At 44.4% G+C, this 25258-nt stretch overlaps 1 protein-coding gene across 1 annotated transcript; it reads left to right on the top strand.

The window, feature by feature from the left end:
* The first annotated feature begins 1938 nt into the window (after positions 1–1938).
* On the top strand, positions 1939–8365 carry GCM2 (glial cells missing transcription factor 2). Its single transcript, XM_069564677.1, has 5 exons — positions 1939–2028; positions 4907–5159; positions 5341–5453; positions 6222–6347; positions 7424–8365. The coding sequence occupies exons 1-5, from the start codon at positions 1939–1941 to the stop codon at positions 8363–8365; spliced, it is 1524 nt and encodes a 507-aa protein (XP_069420778.1).
* The last annotated feature ends 16893 nt before the right edge of the window (positions 8366–25258 follow it).

The following is a 25258-nucleotide window of genomic DNA, read 5'->3' on the forward strand; positions in this document are numbered from 1 at the left end:
AAGCCGGCCTCCGTCTGGCTGCCTAAGGAATCTGCCTGCAGTGCAGGAGACCCGGGCTCTATCCCTGGGTCGGGAAGATCAGTGGAGAAGGAAATGGCAAGCCACTAGACTATCCTTGTTTGGAAAATCGCATGGACAGCGGAGGTTGGTGGGCTGCAGTCCACGGGGTCGCAAAGAGTTGGGCAGGACTGAGCAACTAACCGGAGAAGGCGATGGCACCCCACTCCACTTCTCTTGCCTGGAAAATCCCATGGACAGAGGAGCCTGGTGGGCTGCAGGCCATGGGGTCGCTGAGGGTTGGACACGACTGAGGGACTTCACTTTCACTTTTCACTTGCATGTATTGGAGAAGGAAATGGCAACCCACTCCAGTGTTTTTGCCTGGAGCATCCCAGGGACGGGGGAGCCTGGTGGGAGGCCGTCTATAGGGTCGCACAGAGTCGGACACGACTGAAGCGGCTTAGCAGCAGCGGCAGAGCAACTAACAGGTCACTTCTGTCTGGCTATGCTGGTAGCAGGAACGAACGTGCCATCCCCAAGAACAAAGGCGCAGGGAGTGAATTCTGGAAACCCACCCTCCCTCGCTGACCGTGGCGGCCACAGAGCAACTTAAACCCCTTCCATTGGTTCCTTGTATTGGGCCCTTCCAATCACCCTAAGGAAGTGGGCGCACAGCTAAAGAAAGCTTGGTCTCAGCCCTGGGAAGCCCACAGCGCCCTATGTGCTCACCTGGTTCTTCCAGTCTCCAGAGCCTCCGCAGACGCAATGGGTGTAAATACGATTTTGTTGTGATATTTCCACGACGATTTCCACGCGGTTAGGGAGAAAAAAAATACTATTTTTTAAAAGGGTCGTTTCATGTGGATGGCGACTGAGAAATCTCCGAGCCTCAGATCCTTTTCCTAGCAGAAAGAAAACAGGCTCAGAAGTAACCAAGGCGGCAGAGAAAATACAGGTTTGGGGCGCTTGGGGGCCGCAGAGTTCCCCCCCTCCTTCCCCTTCCCCCTTCCTACCTGATGCGAAGAACTGACTCATTAGAAAAGACTCAGAGGCCGGAGAAGAAGGGGACGACAGAGGACGAGATGGCTGGATGGCACCACCGACTCAGTGGACATGTTTGAGCAAGCTCTGGGAGATGGTGAAGGATAGGGAAGCCTGGCGTGCTGCAGTCCATGGGGTCTCAGGGAGTCGGACACGACTGAGCGACTGAACAGCAACATCAGCCGGAACAAAATCCCCGAAAAGAACGCGCCCCAAAGCTAGTAGGCGCGCATCTTCTCGGACAAGGGCGCGCGGCCGCCCAGGCGTTTAGAGGTGGTTCCCGAACTGCCTGGGGACTGAGTATTACCTCTTGGGGACTTTGCTGGAAAGGTTCTGTCTCAAAAGCCTCTCTCTAGATCCAGTCGGAAACCCCAGAGGTGGGGCGCAGTTAGGAAAATGAACATGAGTTTCAACTTTAACTAGACATTTCAACCTCCCCCGACTCTGGCCCGTCTAGGCTTCAGTTTCCCGTCACCTTGAGTCCTCAGGTCCACCTCCCCTCCGTCCCTCGCTCTGCCTGGAAGTGGGGAACCGGCCCTGCAGGTCCCTGGAGGGTGGGAGCGGGCGGGCGGGGAGCGAGGAAAGGCGGAGCACAGCGCGCGGGGCCGCGGGGCGGGGGTCGGGGGGGCACCTTTATAAACGAGCAGGCAGCTGCCCGGCTCCCGCGCTGTGCTCCAGGTGGAGACTTTTCAGCACTGCCACCAAGAACAGGGCTCCACCCGAACCGCCCCGAGCCCTTGTCCGCCGCTTCTGCATTTCTAAATCGGCCTCTCTGTCTGTCTCTCTCTCCACTTGCTTTTAAAACAGGGGGAAAACAACCTTGGGCTGCTCTAGGTTGGTTTGTTTTTCTTGTGTCTTTCAGGACACTTGGCAGGGAGCGCCAGCGAGGAGAACCGGATGCCGGCGGCAGAGGGGCAGCTGGCGGACTGCGCGTGGTCCTACGGGATGAAGCTCAGCTGGGACATCAACGACCCGCAGATGCCGCAGGTGCGTGAAACCCGCTGCGCGAGCCGCTCTCCATCCAAAGAGGAGGGATGTCTTGGCAGAGCCTGTGGACAGGCCGCCCTACCACCCGCCTCCCTCCAAAAAAACACATCCCTGATAGCCCGCCAGTGTGCAGGGACTCCACAAATGGCGGACCTGGGGCTAGAGATTGTCTTCTCCCACCTGTTTCCTCGAACCCTTTTGAAAACACCGAAAGCAGCGGGAACCGTCAATTAGGCTCCACGTTTCAGGTCGTCTGGCCGACGCGAGCCTGACACCGCGTCCCTCACTTCCTTTTAACTGAGGTAGGAATCCGCTGACTCTTGCTTGTCCATTCTTCGACATCCACTAGAAAGGTGGAGGGGCATCTTGGTGAATGCAGATGCCACCTCTTCTCACGCAGCGGAACTGAGATAGGACCATAAATTGCAGCGACCGAATCTTAAACAGCAGGACTTGGGCCATTTATCCTGGCTGCCAGGATGAAGCGTGGCTCTTGAGGGGCTTTGCAGTAGCGCTAACCAGGTCGCAGGCGCCCAGACAGCCTCTGGAATCCAGGTTTTGGACACAACTTCTGAGCTTACTTCTCTAGTGAGGAGGAAATCAGTGTCATCTGTTTAGGGTGAATTTAGGGCGAATTTGTCTTAGTTTTTAACAGAAAGAAGGTGTCTCAAGCCAAGTCCCCAGAATGGGCTGGGCCATTATGCTTGGTCACAGTGGTTGGGAGCAAAAACTGGGGAGTGACTTTAAAGTCCTGGGTGGAGGTGGAAGGAGAATTAGGAATGACCTGGAAACATTTGCAGAGGTGGACTTCTGGCAATGCCCTGGTACAAGGGGTGAGAGAGACTTGACCTTTATTCAGCATCTATTATGTGCCATACAGCTGTTCAGGTGGACAGCAATTCATTAGCAACGTTGGGTACCCTCTTAAAGAGATAAGTACTTTGGGGTACACATTCATGGAAATCTGTTTGTTTTCAAGCCTGCCTACTTTAGGGTCACACTGCACCATTCTGTGAAAGTGGACCACAGTACAGCTGGGGCATCTCCTTCCCACTGACCTCTGTCCGTGTAAATCCCCACGGGGGCTGGGGGGAATCTGTTCTTGTATTTTAGAAAAGAGCCATATCCAAATAAGGGAAGGATGGGTTCCCTCACAAGCATTTTCTAGACTTCCCATGTAAATGTGAAGAACTTACCCTCTGAGAGATTAGTCCTTAAACAGAGTGAGTGTGCCGTCTCTAAAGAGGCAGGTGCTCTGGGTTGGAGAACGAGGGTCCTGCTCCGGCTAACCCAAGGAGAAAGGGCTACACTCACAGTGTGACCTTGAGACGGTTCCTGAATTTGCCTTCGTCTAGGGTCACTCACTTGTCATTAAGCAGTGGAATTAGATAATGGTCTTAAACTCTCATCCTGTGCATGTTTAGGACACTATAGTGTGAAAACAGACCAAATGTAGACAAATGTACATGGCCGTGTTCTAATACCACTTCATCGTGGATAGCAAAATTTGGATTTCGTGTGACTTTTCACGTGTCACAACATATAATTCTTTTGATTTGTCCCCTCAATCATTAAAAAATGTCAAAATCATTCTTAGTTTGTGAGCTGTACTAAAACAAGTGGGAGGCTGAATTAGGCACATGGTCCCTAGTTTGCAGACCCCTGCCATAAAGAGTAGCTGGTAAATAGTTGAGTGTGCAGGAAAGGGTAATTTTATATTAAACTTATAACAAGAAAGACATCGCAGTATAAATAATGCATAATATGGACAAGGACCACCAAACATGAATAGGAAAGCGGTGTTCATTCTTTTAGATATCACATTATTCTAGCCAGGCAGCTCTTTGTGTAGGAGAATGACAATCCATATTGCTCTGGAGAGAGGACCAGGACCTAGCAGGCTCCACCAAGCGCTCGGGTTTACCTTATATCCAGGCTGTCATCATAATACCCTTGTAAACCTGGAAGGCTGGGCTTCCCAGGTGGCACTAGAGGTAAAGAACCTGCCTGCTGGTGCAGGAGACATTAGAGAGAGACGCAGGTTCAATCCCTGGGTAGGGAAGGTCCCCTGGAGGAGGGTATGGCCATCCACTCCAGTATTCTTGCCTGAAGAATCCCATGGACAGAGGAGCCTGGGGGCCACAGTCCATGGGGTGGCAAAGAGTTGGACACGACTGAGTGACTCAGCACGTATACATGCAAACCTGGAAGGCTACTTTGGGAAGCTGTTCTTGTCTCTCTCACGTTGTACTGGGTATCAAGCCAAGAGCTTTGGAAGAAAAACCACTGGATGGAAGAAAAGATACAGGCTCAAGTGTATATCAGTGAAGAACTTTCTAACCACTTTCTGCCCTGGCACTTTAATACTTACCTTAAAAATATTTGTAACATGTGAATACACCAAGAAGTGGTATAACCTGGTGGTAAGGAGGACAGGCTCTGGAGTCAAACTGTGTGGGCTCAAATCCTACAGCCAGATCTTACTAGCTGTGTGACTTTGGGCAAGTCGATGAAGCTCTCTGGCCTCCATTTACTATTCAGTTAAATAGGGACAATATTGCGCCTATTGTCTGTGGGCAGTGTGAAAGCTAAAACTAATACCTGTACCATTTTTGTAGGAAGTGGTATAGAAGCATCACTTTATAGCCAGTTGTCAGAAGGGGACACACACACAATGAGTGACATTTTGTTTTGTTTTTTTTTTTTAATTTTTTTTTAATGAGTGACATTTTGTAAGAGCGCAGCTTCTGGGTTTTACAGTATTTCTGGAATTAAAAAGACTCAGTTTTCATCCTGATATGCTTGGAGAAGATTAAAAGCTTGCTGCATGGGGTTTGGGGTGGATAAACTTGATTGCTGTCCTTGGACGCCTTTGCAGAAGCCAGCCCACTTTGACCGCTTCTGCGAGTGGCCGGACGGCTATGTGCGCCTCATCTACAGCAGCGAGGAGAGGAAGGCGCAGCGGCACCTGAGCGGCTGGGCCATGCGCAACACCAACAATCACAATGGCCACATCCTCAAGAAGTCGTGCCTGGGCGTGGTGGTGTGTGCGCAGGACTGCGCCCTGCCCGACGGCTCGCGGCTGCAGCTGCGGCCGGCCATCTGCGACAAGGCGCGGCTGAAGCAGCAGAGTGAGCCATGGGGCCGGGTCGGGGTGGCCCTGCAGGCGTGAGTTCCCCTTCCCAGTGAATGCATTCTCCTTCCTTCCTTCCAGGGGGGCCGGGAATTATTAATATTTATTAATTTTGTTAACAATATAATTAATATGTATTAATATTAATTATTAACATTTCCCACTTCTGGCTTATGCAGAGAAGCCTTGTCCCAACTGTCACTCTGCTTTGGAATTGATCCCCTGTCGAGGGCACAGCGGTTACCCTGTAACCAATTTCTGGCGACTGGATGGCAATGCAATCTTTTTTCAGGTAGGTGAGGGAACCCCAGTTTGTGATGGACATTCTCATCGTTTCACAGGGACCAGGCCACCTTCCAGGTGTCTTAGAAACTCTCCTTTCTGGTTTAGTCCCTAAGTTGTGTCCGACTCTTTGTGAGCACATGGACTTTAGCCCAATAGGTTCTTCTGTCCATGGAATTCTCCAGGCAAGAATACTGGAGTGGGTTGCCATTCCCTTCTCTAGGGGATCTTCGGAGAAGGCAATGGCAACCCACTCCAGTGCTCTTGCCTGGAGAATCCCAGGGATGGGGGAGCCTGGTGGGCTGCCGTCTATGGGGTCGCACAGAGTCGGACATGATTGAAGCAACTTAGCAGTAGCAGCAGCAGCAGGGGATCCTCCCCACCCAAGGACTGAACCCCTGTCTTCTGTGTTGGCAGGCAGATTCTTTACTGCCTAAGCCACCAGGGAAGCTCCTTAGAAACTCTGGACCAAACCAAATACAGCTCAACTGGCCAGAAATAGGTGTTGTGGCTTCTAGCCTAGCCTTACTAGGTTCCTAGAAATTAGTTCACCTACTGTGTGCTAAGAGTGAACTTATAGTTATTTTCATATTTAAAAGGACTATTAGGTCATCTTTTAAGATGTCTATAATTAATTAGTGCAGTTTTAGTTGTTTAAGATTTTTTTTCCCCTGTTTCTTTGAAAAAAATAACAAGTTGGGATGTTGGGAAAGGCATATTTAATTTTTGCCCAGCTTCGCCACAGAGGAACACGTGATTCATCCCCATATTAATGCAGGCCAAGGGAGTTCATGATCACCCAAGACCAGAGAGTAAGTCAGAGACGGAAGCTAGAAGAAGTGCAATCAAGAGACAAATGGCTTCTTTTTACCAACCACAGAAAAGGAGAATTCGAGAACCTGAGGTAATGGGCAGCTGCCGTTACACTTGTGCTCTGTGTTTGTCTTTATCACAAAATACACTGAGATTTACACAAAATAGGAATGTCATACCTCAATTTAAAACGTTTGATTTTATGTGAAAATTCTGTCTCTAACAAAATGTCATTGAATCAAATTTTTGAATAGGGTTTCTAATCCCTTCTTCTTCTTGGAAAAAAAAAAAAAGCAGAGTATCTCTACAGTTAATGATAGAGTGGGGCTGTGAGCTGACATTCTAATACAAGGGCAATTATCCAACGGTCATACAGAAAAATATAGGTACATCCCAGTGAGTTAACAGTACAGCTTTGAGAAGGTCCTTGGAGAAGGAAATGGCAGCCCACTCCAGTATTCTTGCCTGGAAAATCCCATGGACGGCAGAGCCTGGTAGGCTACTATCCATGGGGTCGCAAAGAGTCGGACACAACTGAGCGACTTCACTTCACTTCACTTCACTTTGCATTATTAATGTAGAACAGATAAAAGTTCTTTGTGCAACTTGAGCCAGTTTGGCTTTTCTACCAAAGTATGCCAAGCAGACAGAATATTTGCCTGAAGATAAGAGACACTGATCTTGTCTGAGCACTTTCTATGTGCCAATACATACAGGCTAAGAGATTTATACTTCTTAAGATCACAAAAGCCTTAAGAAGAAACTATGGTTATTGAGCTCCATTTTTAAGTGAGGAACCTGAAGCTCAGAGAGAGTAACTAACTTGTCCAACTCATGAGGGACAGGCAGAATTTGAACCCAGGTCTGCAGCAGGCTCCTAAGCCTCTGCTCTCCTGCACATGGTGTGCGGAAGATAGGACCATCCACCACTGAGACCCACCCTCCCAGGCTACCCTGGACCCTCCGAGGTCAGCAGTGTGGAATTCAAGCCTGAGCTCAAGCCGTGAAATTCCTGGACCGGATGCCCAGATAGTGTTTCTGTGCTCATAGCACAGAGTCACCAACTGGAAGCTTGTTATTTGGTTGGTTGGCGACTGTTGACAGGTGAGGGTGTCCATGTAATTTACATCTCTATTTACAAATAAAAACTTTGGGTCATTTCTTTAGGCAGGAGAGAGTCAAGATCACAGCAGACATTTCAACAACATCCCTTCCCTGGAGAACCCAGAGGGCTTGGATGTGATTCCTGATGCCAGCTTCCCTGTTCCGGGCCAGCCCTGCCTTTCCTTTCCAAACTCAGATGCTTACAAAGCTACATGCGACCTCACCACCTTCCAGGGAGACATAGTACCACCCTTTCAGAAATATTTGAACCCAAGAATCTATTTGCCCCGGACCCCCTGCAGCTATGAATTGGCAGGTCCTGGATACGCAAATTCGAGCCCATATCCCACCTTTTATAAAGATGCCGGCAGTATCCCTAAGGACTCGGACTGGGTCCATCTGAATGCACTACAGTACAATGTCAACACCTACAGCAGCTTTGAGAGGAGCTTTGATTTCACCAGTAAACAGCACGGCTGGAAACCAGCCCTTGGAAAAGCTGGCCCGGGGGAGAGGACAGACCAAGGACAGTTCCCGCCCGAGGCTACTCACCCTCAGTACACCCCACAGCCCCCCTGCAGGTACCTTGCGACCGCCCCGCCCGCCGCTCCAGCCCTTCAGACGGTGATCACCACCACCACCAGAGTCTCCTACCAGGCCTGCCAGCCCCCCGCCCTGAAATGCTGTGACAACGTGCGGGACGCAAAGAGCCTTTCCAGCTGTGACTATGCTTCTGAAAACACCCAGATGTCCATCTACCCAGAAGCCTTGGACCTTCCAGCTCCAGTCATCACAGCAAGCTCTCCAACAGCATCACTTCCTCTGAAGATTCCCAGAGATTGCTGGACTGTCAGACAACACTCTCTGCCTTATCCTCTAGGAGCAGCACCCTCCCGGACAGACGGAGCAGAGGCCTGGGAAGTGTGTCCCTCCAGACTGGGGTCTGCAGTCAACTATTCAGATCGAGTCAGTCCATTCTTTAGCTGTGACAATGAGAACTTTTGAACAGCAGTCCTGGGCATAGCATAATACTGGTCTTCATGTACACAGTGGAAGACGACACGGAAGCGCTCTCTTAAATTGGGAGATTCATTTAGCATGCAGGTAAATGTATATTATATCAATGATATTTATGTACATATATATGATAGCAAAACCAATGATCAGAGTACATTATAGACTGAAAATATTTAGTTACTACAGGGAAATTTTGCACAGCAAAGCCTACCATAGTACATAGAATCAGGTCTGGAATGTGACTTCCAAATGAACAGATAAGCATGAAAGTTGGGCCTCCCAGGTGGTGCAGTGGTAAAGAATCTGTCTGCCAATGCAGGAGACACAAGAGGTGAGGGTTTGAGCCCTGGGTCAGGAAGATCTCCTGGAGGAGGAAATAGCAACCCACTCCAGTATTCCTGCCTGGAGAATCCCATAGACAAAGGAACCTGGTGAGCTGCAGTCCATGGGATCACAAAGAGTTGGACACAACTGAGCACACACACACACACACACATGCACACACGAGTGTGCGAGAGCAAAAGTTAATGAGCTAAGTCCATTTAGTTTGTTAGCTGGAGTAGAAATCAAGAAACTTGGTTCTCACTCAAAGCCTCCCCCATTGGATCATATATAGGGAATTTCACAAATCTCTATTTGGCTCTTAGGGACTGTCAAAATGGCTTTGGAAAGATATCTTTACAATCTTACCTCCTGAGTCATTTCCTAAGACTTTTATTTAGCATTTACAACCTGTTAAAACACTTCAGGAAGTAATTTGCATAATTTAATCTCCAAAGTATATATCTATAGCTTTTAAGGAAATCTACCATGTAACAGTGATAAAGTGCAGTTGTTTTTAAGTGAATTTTGGTTTCCAGTATCAGCTGAATATCTTCTCGCAACACTGATGAATGTTTGCCTACCAGAGACAGCCTAACACTGATGATGTATATTTAATGGATTTTTACTGTACTAAAGCATATCTTTTGACTAGGTTTCAAAATTAGAATTGAGATGTTTTATTCAAATTTAGCTTTACTATTTGTAAAGCTCATAAATGTACACCTCATAAATGTAATTGATAATGTTATCAATTAAACATAATAAATAACATTTTAAAATAATATAGCTGAATCTTCAGTTACTTCATAACAAAAATAGAAAAAAATTGTTCATAGTATGACGTGTGAAACATTTGTTTTAATAGATTAAACATACGAGTTTAAGTTTTGTTTATTTAAGAGAAAACTATTTGCTATCTAATAATAGAAATTCTCTTCCAAATACTGTGCATGGGACTTCCCTGGTGGTCCAATGGCTAAGACTCTGAGCTCCCAATGCAAAGGGCCCAGGTCTGAACCCTGGTCAGGGAACTAGGTGTTACAGGCCACAACTGAAGATTCCACAGGCCACAACTAAGACCCCGTGCAGTCAAATAAATGAATATTACCAAAAAACAGGACTTCCCCAGTGGCTCAGCTGGGGAAGAACCCATCTGTCATTGCAGAAGACGCAAGAGATGCAGTTTTGACGCCTGGGTCTGCAAGGTCCCCTGGAGAAGGAAATGGCCACCCACTCCAGTATTCTTACCTGGGAAATCCCATGGACAGAAGAGCCTGGCTGGCTGCAGTCCATGGGGTCACAAAGAAGCACAACGTAGAGATTGAACAACAACCGCAACAAACCCAAAGTAAAAAACAAAGCAGTGTGCATACGTGCACACAAACATGCACTTCTGCACAGCTCCAAGTGCTTAATGAAAACATTCAATTTTCAAATAAGAACAAACTATAGAGATAAATTTTTGAGAATTGAGGGGGAGGAGGATTATTCACAAATTTGATTACAGTACTCAATTTGCATAACAAAAATTGCAGTCAGTCATATGCCATTTTAAATCATTGAGCACTGTATATTTATTGCTACTGCTCACCCGATTCATAAAGCCCTCATACACTGCTGTAATGAATGCGTGCATTACTGGCCATGAGATTAAAAAAAGTATCAGCACATTCCTGTTCAATGGCCAAATTTTTTTCAAAGGAAAGGATGCCTAATACATTCATGGACTACTTTTTTCCTTTAGATTTCCATTGCCAGAACTCACAGCTTCTAATCATATCTAGCAATCACATAGCAATTATGTGGGCCAGACACTGTTCTAAACCCTGAACAAGTATTAATTTATTTGATCGTCATAATAGTCCTCTGAGCTACCTGAGAGAGGCCAAGTGATTTTCATAGTGAGTGGCAGGGCTGGAATTTGAATTCATCTCCAGAGTCCCCACTTTTAACCACATCACATTAGCTTTGATTATAGTTATTTATCAACAAAATCCCACTTGTACTTAGCAAGTGTTGTGCTTGGCATGGAGTAGTGAGTTTTATTACTGCTAAGTATTAATCTCCTAACATTGGACCCAAAGGTTCTGCACAGGGTAATAGATAGGGGAGGGGTGGGAGTGAACAGACAGACCCTGGACAAAACCCTGAGGTGAGCATTTCCCAAAGTGTGGTACAAGGGTGCTCTGGCTTACAGGATGATTCTAGATGGTCCACAAATATTGTATGTCAATAGGATTTATTTTAATGTGTAATAGGGAAAGAACAACACATCCAAACTATGATTTCAGGGTATTTTTGCTGAGACAGAGCAAAGCCACAATTTAAGGAAAAATATTAAGCAAATAATAGTACAGACATTACAAGAAATGCCAAAAAATCGTCAAAATTGTTGAAAGCCACTGAGTAAGAAGACACACGGTAACAGAGAAGAATAAACCTGACTCCGTACTACATCCACTCCTTTAGCATTAAGCCCTGTGCTCTGTTATGCTGACTCTCCACCTTCGGAAAAGAACATTGCCTAGAGCCTGAAATATGCACGATAGCCCACCGTCAGGGCTCTGCCTCCAAGTTTCTAAAGTAGGAAATGGCAACCCACTTCAATATTCTTGCTTGGGAAATCCCACGGACAGAAGAACCCTGCAGGCTATACAGTCCATGGGGTCGTAAAAGAGTTGGACACGACTTAGTGACTAAACAGCAGTATTTGACAATTAGGCCAGAAAATCAATAAGGATAAAGAAGATATGAGCAGTACAATAACCTAAGGAAACTTGACAGGCATCAAAGAACACTCAACAAGAGATATACAGTATTCCAAAGTGTGCATGGAACATTCTCCGGAACAGAACATATGTTAGAACACAAAACAAGCCTCTGTAGATTAAAAAGATAAAAGTCCTACATAGTATGTGTTCCTACCACAATGGAATAGAAATCAATAATAGAAGTAACCCAGGAAATTCACAAATATGTAAAACTTAAACAACATACTTCCAAATAATCAGAAAATCAAAGAAGAAATTGTAAGGAAAAGTAGAAAATATTTTGAGAGTAATAAAAGCCGAAGAAAACACACTGAAACTTATGGGATTCAGTTTATTGGATCTGGCAATGTGGAAAGCGTTGGTGACCATGATAATAGTTTTTTCCATGATATGATGGGCTCTGTGCACAGAGAACAAGACAAAGCAGCTGGTGACAAGATGATTAAGCTCAGTTGGTAAAGAATCCGCCTGTAATGCAGGAGACCCCGGTTGGATTCCTGGGTTGGGAAAATCCCCTGAAGAAGGGAAAGGCTACCCACTCCAGTATTCTTGGGCTTCATCTTGTGGCTCAGCTGGTAAAGAATCTGCCTGCAAAGTGGGAGACTTGGGTTCGAACCCTGGGTTGGGAAGATCCCCTGGAGAAAGGAAAGGCAACACACTCCAGTATTCTGGCCTGGAGAATTCCATGGACTGTATAGTCCATGGGGTTGCAAAGAGTCACACACGACTGAGTGAATTTCCCTTTCACATTCAATGTAGATTTTGGACTGTAGAGAAAACTCTATGTGTTCAATTAAAAACTACATTGAGAACTTCAAATTCCTTCCAGTGAAGTTTGTTTTAGTGATGGGTTTGCCAGAGTTGGCAAAAAATTTAGATGGTTCCTATTAGATTTAAATTAAGATAAACAATAAGTACTTTTTGAGTGTAAGTATATCCCAAATAGGGTTTTCCTGGTGGCTCAGACCATAAAGAATCTTCCTGTAATGCAGAAGACACAGGTTTAATCCCTGGGTTGGGAAGATTATTGCATGGATGTACAAAAAGTATTGCTTATCTGAAATTCAGGTTTAACTGGGTATTCTATATTTTATCTGGCCTTCCTTCTTGGGAAGAATGTTAAAATGTAATTTCATTCCTCGTCAAAATGTGGTAAAGGACATTTGATAAACTGAGAGGCTGAAAATGTCATTACCTAGAACAATTTGGTTGCTGAACTTTTGTGTGGGGAAAACATATTTTTACAAGCTGTTTACTTAATGGGAGAGAATATATTTGTATCATGCTTTAGAATGTAAAAATCATGGTATGTGAATCTCTGATTATAGTTATTTTTGTGTTTCCTTTTTTAAAAACATAGTTTGACATTATTTCTAGCACCTATGTTTTTATGCTTATATCACTTTATTAATGATATTGCTGTTTCTACTTGATACTTCCCTCTCCTTTCCAAATCTAAAACTACTGCTTCATGAAAGAAAAATATACTAGCATATTTTCTTCAAAAAAAGTTAAAAAAAATAAAAATCAGAGATAATTTAATAAAGGTTTTAAAAAGCCAAGCACCACCCTTTAACATTTATATTTACCAACCTTGCATGTCAGACAAGCAGAGTCCTACCCCCTACCCCTTCAGCTGATGGTCACCCTGTTTATTTCTATTTCTATACCGCCTGGTTAAAGCAAAGAGTGTTCTGCACCAGTAATGGATTTTCCATTAATCAGCCCTTGAGAACGGGTTCTTCTGATTCTCTATCAGGCAGTTGAGCTACCCACATCACATTGTGTCTTACGGCTCATCTGATGAATCTCCTTTGAACACGAGGCAGTCCGAGCCTCGGTTTTGGAGGGAAGAGGGTGGCTAAGCCTTTCTGCGCTCTCAGCCATCTGTGCTTACCCACTGATGAATCAGAAGGGCACTGCTGAGTAAAAATGCCACCTGGCTACCTATGGGGACCTCTGCCTGCGGAAAATAAGCATTCTCTTTTTTAATGTTTTTTAAGGGCTAGATTAAAAAAAAAAAACAGAGGTGGAAAAGCCTTCTGCCTAGAAATGTTCTCTCCAAATAGACTACATTCCTGACCCAGGTTTCCATAAACCACCTGAACTCATTCTCTTAACCACCCTAAGCACTATGCTTTTAAAGACCATTTCTAACTGTTGCCAAGATGTAGCAAAAAAAAAAAAAAACAAAAAAAACCAAAAAAACACCTTAATTCAACTGCACAGGGAATTCCAGAGAGGGGATGAGGATGTACAGATGCCATCTATTCCAGTCTCTATGTTCAGGCGTCAGTGCCCTTGGTTATAGGTTATAGTGAAGAATATAGTTTAATGCCCTAATTTACCTCATCTCTGCTAGTCAGTGCTCCCTGTCTTTCCCCCCAAAAGGCCTATTGTAATAAATTGAATCTGTTTAAATAAATATCCCACCTTCTGCATCCCAGCTTTGACAGCAGACTCCTACACACAAAGGAACGATAGAGCAGAGCCTTTCAAAAAAGGACAAAAACATCCTTCTCTGTATATCCAAAACTTCATGCCCTGCTTATGTTCTATCGAAAGGCTTTTTCTAGTATAGCATTTTGATCCAACTGGTGCTTGGACCAAATTTTTGTTGTTGTTCAGTCGCTAAGTTGTGTGGACCAGATTTAGTAAGAAACAATATAATATACCTCTAGATGAGAATATCTCTATATCCTTATTCGTATCTAGGGCTTCCCAGGTGGCTCAGTGGGTAAAAGAATCCGCCTGCAATGCAGGAAGTGAAGGTGGATGATAGTTCAGTCCTTGGGCTGGGAAGATCCCCTGGAGAGGGGCATGGCAACCCACTCCGGTATTCCTGCCTGGAGAATCCCACGGACAGAGGAGCCTGCTGGGCTGCAGTCCATAGGGTCACAGAGAGTCAGATACGACTGAAGCGACTGAATATACACATCCATATCTATCTATCTACCTATCTATCTGTATATGAAATTGGCTCACAACGGTCAGATCTGACCTTCAGAAATCAGTAAGGCAAGTGAACAGGCTAGAAATTCTGGCAAGAGTTGATGTTATAGTCCTGAGTCTAAATCCCACAGGACAACAGGCTGGAAATTCAGGCAGGGTTTCTAGCTCCTGTATTGAGGCAAGATTGCTTCTTTTTCAGGCAACCTTTGTCTTTCCTCTTAAGACTTTCAACTGATCCTGTGAGACCCAGGCACAGAGTGGAGGGCTATGTGCTTTTATAGGCAGTCTACCAATCTAAATGTGAATCACGTCAATACACGCCTTCACAGAAACATCTAGAATAAGCTTTGGCCAAACGATTTAGCCCAGTAGCCTTGTATAACTACCCAACTTACTTGATAAAGGTGGATTAAAGGGACCAGGAATATACAGCTAGAAAAAGAGACTCAGATGGAATGTGATAAAATCTAGAAGTATTTGCAGTCATCTCCAGTACAGATGGGCTACCCCGTGGCTCAGCAGTAAAGAATCTGCCGGCAATTCAGGAGCCTCAGGAGACATGCGTTCCATCCCTGGTTAGGGAAGAGCCCCTGGAGGAGCACGTGGCAACCCATACAGCATTCTTGGCTAGAGAATCCCATGGACAGAGGAGTCTGGTGGGCTATAGTTCATGGGGTCACAAGTCAGACATAACTGAGGCGACTTAGATGTATGCACAGATGGTGTTGTAGTACATGGGTGGCGTTTAGGGACATGAGCTTCAGACAAAACTGAAAATAGCAGAGGAAAGGTTCTCCTGGGAAGAACCTTTCACAGCTGTGTAGTGGGAGCCGAGTCTGGGCCTCGCCCTTCCTGCCACTGTGAACGCCAAGAAGGCTGTTACTTTTGTGGGACAACTTGAGGGGTGTAGTTCCTTCTTCTCTGTTCAGTTCAGTCACTCAGTCGTGTCTGACTCTTTGTGATCCCATGAACTGCAGCATGCCAGGCAGCACGCCTGACCATCACCAACTCCTGGAGCTTGCTCAAACTCATGTTCATTGAGTCTGTGATGCCATCCAACCACCTCATCCTCTGTCATCCCCTTCTCCTCCTGCCCTCAATCTTTCCCAGCATCAGGGTCTTTTCCAATGAGTCAGCTCCTCACAGCAGGTGGCCAAAGTATTGGAGCTTCAGCTTCAACATCAGTCCTTCCAATGAACACCCAGGACTGATCTCCTTTAGGATGGACTAATTGGATCTCCTTGTAGTCCAAGGGACTCTCAAGAGTCTTCTCCAAAACCACAGTTCAAAAGCATCAATTCTTCAGTGCTCAGCTTTCTTCACAGTTCAACTCTCACATCCATACATGACCACTGGAAAAACCATAGCTTTGACTAGATGGACACTTACTGGCAAAGTAATGTCTCTGCTTTTCAATATGCTGTCTAGGTTGGTCATAACTTTTCTTCTCAGGAGCAAGTGTCTTTTAATTTCATGGCTGCAGTCACCATCTGCAGTGATTTTGGAGCCCCCCAAAATAAAGTCTCTCACTGTTTCCATTGCTTCCCCATCTATTTGCCATGAATTGATGGGACCAGAGGCCATGATCTTCATTTTCTGAATGTTGTGCTTTAAGCCAACTTTTTCACTCTTCTCTTTCACTTTCATCAAGAGACTTTTTAGTTCCTCTTCACTTTCTGCCATAAGGGTGGTGTCATCTGCATATCTGAGGTTATTGATATTTCTCCTGGCAGTCTTGATTCCAGCTTGTGCTTCATCCAGCCCAGTGTTTCTCATGATGTACTCTGCATATAAGTTAAATAAGTAGAGTGACAATATACAGCCTTGACGTACTCCTTTTCCTATTTGGAACCAGTGTGTTGTTCCATGTCCAGTTCTAACTGTTGCTTCTTGACCTGGATACAGATTTCTCAGGAGGCAGGTCAGGTGGTCTGGTATTCCCATCTCTTGAAAAATGTTCCACAATTTGTTGTGATCCACATAGTCAAAGGCTTTGGCATAGTCAATACAGCAAAAGTAGATGTTTTTCTCGAACTCTATTGCTTGTTCAATGATCCAACGGATGTTGGCAATTTGATCTCTGGTTCCTTCCTCTCCGAGGAACTGAAATTTCTCCTTTTTATTCAGGAGCAGAGGTTTTACATTTTAAAAATTATTTATTTACTTATTTGACCTTGCCGGGTCTTAGTTGTGACATGCAGGATCTAATTTAGTTGCAGCAAGAGGACTCTGAGTTGTGGCTTCTGGGATCTAGTTCCCCGTCTGGGGATTGAACCAGGGCTTCCACCAGGAACATCCCTGAGATTCCATATTATTTAGAGGATTTGTACAGAAACATGGGAAACTTATGCTTTACAATCTTAAATAATTGAGTGAAAATGAACCAGAAAACAGGATGTGGTCAAGAAGTTTGCTTATAAGCAACCTTACTAAGATACAGAGGAAAAGATTGAAGAATAATGCATCAGATGAAGCAAAAGCAGTTTGTTATCCTCGAGTCTTTCCCACGGACCTTGGCATCCTTGGGTCAAGCTCACCCCTCTGAGAATGGGACTCAGTACATCCTTAGAAGGAAGACAGATGGTGAGACGTCAACATTTCAAATACGGATTTCATCACACATCTCCTGTTTGTCTTCTTTCATGATTCATTCCTGACCAGAGCTCAGGTCACACTTACAAACTGCCTACACATAAAACACAGCTTAGAATACTCCTACTTTATTATATATATAAAAAATTTATTTGGCTGTGCCAGGTCTTCACACATGATCTTCATTGCAGATTGTGGGTTCTAGTTCTTTGACCACGGATTGAACCCAGGCCCCCTGCATTGAGGGCGGGGAGTCTTAGCCACTGGACCATCAGGGAAGTCCCCGGAATACTTAGACTTTGAAGGCTTGGTTTGACATATAACTGACTCACTTTGCTGTACAGAAGACACTAACATAACATAGTAAAGCAACTAATACTCCAATAAAAAATTTTTTTAATAAAATGGAATAAAAGCTTAGCTTGTTTTGACAAAATTTAATTAGTATAATTTGAAGCTAGACAAGATTATGTATGAACAAACTAAAATGCTTTTTATGTGGAGAAGAAAAGAGAACTAATTACATGCAAAGTTCATATATGTAAGATTTTTGTCTACTCCTCAGCGTGGTAAATGTACCATATTGCTCTGGAACTCTTGCTTTGCTACTATTTGGTATTAATAGCTAATGATATTGCTTTACACTGCACTGCTGGTGGAAAACACTGAAGAGATACTCACGATTTTCATGAGACCCTGGAGATTCATTTCTTTAATGAGGATAAGATGCCTTGAATCTGTGAAATGTTATACCAAGCATTTGCTGAACCTGAAGGGTGTCGCAAGTGGTGACAGAATAACTAATGTTATCAGTGACCTGTATCAGTTGTGCAAATGCCAGGAAAATAATTTCAAGGTGATTTCTCAGGTATTTGTAATAGATCATAAATCAAAAATGGCTGCTGACCAGTAACATCAGACATTCCAAAAGAGTTTCTAGAGTATTCTTTGGACTGTAAGTGTAAAAGTTGTTCTCAAAAATATAAATATATCTACTTTAGGTAATCCAGAAAAGAATGCATAAATATAATTTGAGTCTCCACGATTATATCCTACTCTTTAAGTGCTCTCCAAGGGAAATCCTAAACTAAGTGAGAAATCAATTCTAAAATGTAGAAATGGAGTCTCTCCTAGAAGTGTAGCAGTTAGAGCTCTGAGGTTCTACTGCAGGGAGCTCGGGTTTGGTCCCTGATCAGGGAACTAAGATCTCACAAGCTGTATGGGGCGACCAAAAAAAAAAAAAAAAGTAGAAAAGGAGTAAGGGATGATGAACGATCCTTTTTTTACTGGACGCTTGCAGTGGTGATATATATCAACTGAGATAGGTATTGAGTCTGCCTCAAGGACACAGGGGCAAGGCCCTGTACCAAGGCCACAGAAGCAGAGACCAGAACCAAGGTCACCTCCAGAACTGACCCAGCCCGTTTGTAACCATTGCCAAAGGCCCTCCCCCAATCATCTCTAGCAGGCTTCCTGACCCCCAAATTAGGCAAAAATGCCCAGTCATGGTAGTCACCCTATAACGCCCAAGCGAATCACCTAATACCAGCCTTCCAGCAGGAATTTTCTTTGTCTTGAGTCTATAATTGGCCACTAACCCATGAAAAGCATTAGCTCTCACTGGTCTGACAGGAGGTCAGCCTACTGGATTTGCAGTGCCTTCGTTAACTCTGTACTTTGTCCTTAATAAACTCACTGCTTTCTGCTGGACTCTATGTCTGAAAATTCTTTTCCAACTCGGCTTCAGACTGCCGCAACAATAGGGATGGCTGAAGGGAGAACACTTTGGGGAAGTGGGGCAAGAAGAGACTATTAGGAGCTGAGTTTGAACACGTTCAGTTCAAACTACTAGATTTCTCAGTAAAGTGTTGAGCAGGTTATTGGATATATGGGTCTAGAGTCCAAGATGGAGACATAGAATTGGAGACACAAGTTTGGGAATCATCAACATACAATCAAACTTGCCATTGCTAGGTTGTAAAATGCTATTCAAATATAAAGTACCATTACTAGTAGAAGGCAATGGCTCCCCACTCCAGTACTCTTGCCTGGAAAATCCCATGGATGGAGGAGCCTGGAAGGCTGCAGTCCACGGGGTCGCTAAGAGCCGGACACGACTGAGTGACTTCACTTTCACTTTTCACTTTCATCCATTGGAGAAGGGAATGGCAACCCACTTCAGTGTTCTTGCCTGGAGAATCCCAGGGACGGGGGAGCATGGTGGGCTGCCATCTCTGGGGTCGCACAGAGTCGGACACGACTGAAGTGACTTAGCAGCAGCAGCAGCACTAGTAGTTACTCATGAACAACACACCAACAGTCATTGGCCCACTAACCCCTTTGTTTGGAACACCAAAGTTACTTTTTGAAGAATGAAATAATGTCATTTGCAGCAATTGATGGACCTAGAGGTTATCATACTAAGTGAAGTAAGTCAGACAGAAAAAGATAAATATCATATGATATTGCTTATATGTGGAATCTAAAAAATGATACAAATGAACTTATTCACAAAACAGAAATAGACTCACAGACTTAGAAAACTAACTTATGGTTACCAAAGGGGAAAGGGTGGCGGGGGGTATAAATTAGGAATTGTGGATTAACAAGGGCTTCCCAAGTGGTGCACTGGTAAAGAATCCGGCTCCCAAAGTAGGAGACACAAGAGACGCAGGTTCGATCCCTGGGTTGGGAAGATCCCCTGTAGGAGGAAATAACAATCCACTCCAGTATTTTTGCCTGGAAAATTCCATGGACAGAGGAGCCTGGTGGGCTACAGCCCAAGAGATCACCAGAGTCAGATGTGCACTGCACTGGGGGTTACAAAATATAAAACAGATAAACAACAAGGTACAGCCCAGGGAACCATATTCACTATCTTGCAATAATCTATAATGGAAAAGAATCTGAAAGAGAATCTAGCTGTCTATCTATCTCTTAATCACTTCGGTGTATACCAGAAACTAATAGAACATTGTAAATCAACCATACTTCAATTTTTAAAAAAGATACTTTATGAAAAAATTTTTTTAAACAGAATACAATTTTTGGAAAATAAGACATATATACAAGTGCTAAATTTTTCTTGGTTTATTCTCAATTATTTTATTGTCAATTTTAAATACTAAGAAGTTCGGAGGTTCTCAACTGATTTTAGGCTTACAACATATTATCAATTGGAAGCCCTGAGAAGACCATGTAATGATATCTTCTTCAAGAGTGCTTATCTTCCTAGGAAATGAAGAGCTCAAAATGTGAAATATAGTCTCAAAAGAACCTCGAGGCTGCTAGGTCAGCCACGGTCTTGATAGGAATCATGTAATGAAGGATATTCTGCTAGTCTTTGATAAGGAACATGCAGGTAGTTTAAAAATATACATACTTTTCAACACTCCATCCTGTAAGGAGAATCGAAAGAAACATCAATTAAGGTCTAAGCATTGAAAAATTGATTATTGAGGATGACACAGTTTACGAAAAGTAGAAGGATGAGGGTTTATAGATGGGAACTCCCCACGTAATGATAACATTAAGCCACTGCCAATCCTGATGCTATGCTGGGCTCAGAACACATATTTTGCCATTTTGCTGTTACATATCTACATGTCAGTCCATCAGATTACAAATAGGAATATTTAAGAATACAACATTGCTCTGCAATATTTGAAGTATCAACACTCGAAAGTAAATTGTTGAATTTCTAGCTCTGGAAAGGATGGAGTGGCTCGTATTGAACTAACTCTCCTTCAGGTGGCGGCTATAAACTCTGGACAAATATAAAGCTTAACTATTTGAAGGCCCTGGAAAAACCACCAAAGTCAAATAGAAATTGGGGGAAGGGGCGGGGATTGGAGCCCCGAGGGAAGAGAACCAGGATGACTGGCGTCCAGGGCTACACAGGGCGTGTCCGGTGTCTCCTGAGAGTGCGTCCCAGTCTACACCAGCAGGGCAGCTAGAACCGGAGCAGAAGACCGCAGGGCATCTGGCTTGGCGGAAAATGGAGGCTAGAGATGCCGGCGCAGCTGGAAACTGAGCCGGGAACCACAGAGCAGCCACAGAGAGGAAGTCCTCCGAATCTGGGTACAAATTCACTTTAAAACTCTTGGCTGACCCCTGACCTGTGCTTGTTTAGACAAGACTCCAAGGAAACTGTTAAAGCAACAGCTGGAAAAAACTGCAGAAACAGAGCAACCGTGTTGTAGGCTGGGGGCTAGGGAGACGGAACATAGCGCTAGTCTCACCAAGTTGGAAGGGACCTCAAACCCTGTAGGCCTTCCATCAGAACTCTAGGAGGGCCATAGGGCGTAAAGTTTATATCCTAGATCCAAAGACTATACCCCAAAACTAATGGCAAAACTACAACAAATTCATCTTTATTTTTTTCTTGGGGCGGGGGGGGGGGGCATACTGTGTGGCATGTGGGATCTTGCTTCCCCTATCAGGGATCAAACCCTTACCCCCTAGAATGGGAGCCGAGAGTCTTAAGCACTGGATCACTAGGGCAGTCCTTTATTTTGTTTTATTTATTTTTCTGTTTATTTGCAAACCCATCTTTAAAAGTGAATTTTTAAAAGTGAATTTAAAAAATTAAGGGAATTCCCTGGTTAGGACTTGGTGCTTTCATTGCCAGGGCTTGTGCTCAATCCCTGATTGGGCAGCTAAGATCCTGCAAGCCATGGGAAATACGCCCAAAACAATTAACTAAATAAGTAAATAACAACATCTAAATAAATACCTCCAAAGTATCCATCTGTATGGAGCCAATTAAAGCTTATACTTACCAATCAAAGACTTGTGTTGTGTTTTTATTTTTTTATTGATGATGTCGGTCTTTACTTTTATTTTTTAAATTTCTTTATTTTTAATTGGAGGATAATTGCTTTATAATATTGTGCTGGTTTCTGCCATACATCAACATGAATCAGCCATAGGTATACATATGCCCACTCCCTCTTGAAACTCCTTCCCACCTCCCACCCTATCCTACCCCACTGGGTTCTCACAGAGCACTGGGTTTGAGCTTCCTGTGTCATACAGCAAGTTCCCACTGGCTATCTGCTTTACATATGGCAATGTGTATGTTTCAATGCCACTTTCCCAATTCATCCTACCTTCTCCTTCCCTCTTTGTGTACACAAGTCTTTTCTCTGTGTCTGCATCTCCATTGCTGCCCTGCAAATAGGTTCATCAGTACCATCTTTCTAGTTTATGTATATATATGCATTAATATATGATATTTGTTTTTCTCTTTCTGATTTACTTCATTCTACATAATAGGCTCTAGGTTCATCCACCTCATTAGAACTGACTCCAATGTGTTCCTTTTTATGGCTGGGTAATATTCCATTGTATATATGTGTGGTGTTTTTAAAACATGAAGTTTACAGTTATTTCTCATGCTTTAAAAAGCTGCATTGATTTCCTGAGTTTTTAAACTTTAACCTCCTCCCAAGTATCCCACAACGATCCAGATCAAAAAGTACGCATTTTAATAAATGAAAAAAGGTGGGAATGAAAATTGGGATTTCAATAGTCACTTGTCTTTACAATGTCCCTCTAGTATTAAAAAAATTTTTTTTCAGAGCTTTTGAACTTCCTTTTGGGCATAAATTTGATGATATATCATATTACCATAGAATCATCTAAGTCAGTGTATAAAACATAAACAAAGTTGCTGAACCTAGAAACATATTGATAAAGATCAGCTCCACAAATTCCTTTGACAGAAGCAAACACACTTGAGGTGATATAATTTATGACTTCCTGTGAAGCAAGACAGATTCTAGACTTATTTTTGAAAGTTATGAAGTGAACTGAATAGTCTGTGTAAACACAGTGCAATGAAGTAGCTGCTCCTTGACAGACAGGCCAGGTCTCAGGTTCCCAACCCTGCCCTGTGGCCCTTCAAGATGATGAAAATCATCCATAGGGATCCTTCCTGGCTAAAGTTCCCGTTGAGTGTTTTGGCTTCAATGTCTTTTGATCTCTTCCATGTGAGCCCTGGCTTCTGCCTGAAACTTCTGGGACCACCCTGGGGCAGGTGCAGAGGGTCCCAGTGCTAGGATGACACCACCCGTCTAAGTCACATGGTCCTGTTAATTTGAACTCCTAAATACCCCTTGTTCTAGCTCCATCATTACTGCTGTAGTTGGATCCACCACTTCCTCCTGATCAATTGCCATAGCCTCCTTTGTATTCTTTTGCCTCTAGACTCACTGCTGAAATCTACCTTAGCCACTGCTGCTTTTGTGATCTTTCTGAAATGCAAAAGTGAACATGTCACTCCTCTGTAGAAAGTTCTTCATAGTTCTCTCGTTACTGCCTGGTAAGGTTCACAGCTGGGCTATAAGACCTCCATGATCTAACTGAACACTTCTTATTAATAGGAGAAGGCAATGGCACCCCACTCCAATACTCTTGCCTGGAAAATCCCATGGGCGGAGGAGCCTGGTGGGCTGCAGGCCATGGGGTCGCTGAGGGTTGGACACGACTGAGCAACTTCACTTTCACTTTCCACTTTCATGCATTGGAGAAGGGAATGGCAACCCACTCCAGTGTTCTTGCCTGGAGAATCCCAGGGACGGGAGAGCCTGGTGGGCTGCCATCTATGGGATCACACAGAGTTGGACACGACTGGAGCAACTTAGCAGCAGCAGCATCTTTTTCACTTTAAGCTGTGAGAGGACCACGACTGTCTGTCCTGCTATTCTGTCATTATTCCAGAGCCTTGACACATAATGGATAATTGCTAGCAGGTATATCACTACCCCACGTCTCATGCTTCTAATTTATGGGCCTTTTTGCTAGCTAATTGAGCTTCTTCTTGGTAGAAACACAAGTGTGCCCATCTCTCACAACTCGAGGCTAGTTACTTTCCTTCGTTTATTTATTCACCATTAATCCATTTATCTTGTGATTTACCACAGTATTTTTTGGGCTGCAAAATCACTGTTGATGGTGATTGAAGCCATGAAATTAAAAGACGCTTACTCCTTGGAAGGAAAGTTACGACCAACCTAGATAGCATACTCAAAAGCAGAGACATTACTTTGCCAACAAAGGTCCGTCTAGTCAAGGTTATGGTTTTTCCAGTGGTCATGTATGGATGTGAGAGTTGGACTGTGAAGAAAGCTGAGCGCTGCTTATTTAACTTATATGCAGAGTACATCATGAGAAACGCTGGGCTGGAAGAAGCACAAGCTGGAATCAAGATTGTCAGGAGAAATATCAATAACCTCAGATATGCAGATGACACCACCCTTATGGCAGAAAGTGCAGAGGAACTAAAAAGCCTCTTGATGGAAGTGAAAGAAGAGAGTGAAAAAGTTGGCTTAAAGCTCAACATTCAGAAAACTAAGATCATGGCACCTGGTCCTATCACTTCATGGCAAATAGATGGGGAAACAGTGGAAACAGTGGCAGATTTGAACTGTGGTGTTGGACAAGACTCTTGAGAGTCCCTTGGACTGCAAGGAGATCCAACCAGTCCATTCTAATGGAGATCAGTCCATTGGAAGGACTGATGCTAAAGCTGAAACTCCAGTACTTTGGCCACCTCATGTGAAGAGTTGACTCACTGGAAAAGACTCTGATGCTGGGAGGGATTGGGGGCAGGAGAAGGGGACGACAGAGGATGAGATGGCTGGATGGCATCACCGAATCGATGGGCATGAGTTTGAGTGAACTCCGGGAGTTGGTGATGGACAGGGAGGCCTGGCCTGCTGCAGTTCATGGGGTTGCAAAGAGTCGGACACAACTGAGCAACTGAACCGAACTGAACTGAACACCGTGACTGGTACCAAATTCTTTGAGTGAATGAGTGAAAATGAATTCAGAAGTGTGGCCCAGGACTTAACATGTTGACCAATATAAAGAATTGCAATCCAGTGCAGTTTTCCCCAGGCAGTACAAAATACAAGGATTACGAGGCGAACAGTTGGCTTCCTCTTGCTCTTCACAAGCCTGGGAACCAGATTCAGTGAATCAGGACTCTATAGAACGAGTGGGAACAAACAAAGGGCAAACAACCCAACTTCTTATAAATAAGTGCAAAGGTAATCAGGACTGCCCCAAGCCCCAAATGAAATAGCAGAAGAGGAGGAACTCCAGCGGCTTCCAGGTGTTCCCGGAGGCCCCGCCCCTGGGAGGCGGGGCGAACGCCCACGGGCGGGGACTTCTCGTTTAGCCCCGCCCTGTGGGCGGGGTGTAAACGGGAGGGCGGCGCGGGGGCAGATGCACGCCC

Source organism: Ovis canadensis, chromosome 20 (assembly GCF_042477335.2).
Source record: "Ovis canadensis isolate MfBH-ARS-UI-01 breed Bighorn chromosome 20, ARS-UI_OviCan_v2, whole genome shotgun sequence".
NCBI classification, from domain to species: domain Eukaryota; kingdom Metazoa; phylum Chordata; class Mammalia; order Artiodactyla; family Bovidae; genus Ovis; species Ovis canadensis.

Coding starts and splice junctions, on each gene's coding strand:
- GCM2 (XM_069564677.1), top strand. CDS start 1,939: ATGCCGGCGGCAGAGGGGCAGCTGGCGGACTGCGCGTGGTCCTACGGG. Junction 2,029..4,906: donor ACGACCCGCAGATGCCGCAG/GTGCGTGAAACC, acceptor ACGCCTTTGCAG/AAGCCAGCCCACTTTGACCG. Junction 5,160..5,340: donor GGCGCGGCTGAAGCAGCAGA/GTGAGCCATGGG, acceptor TGGCTTATGCAG/AGAAGCCTTGTCCCAACTGT.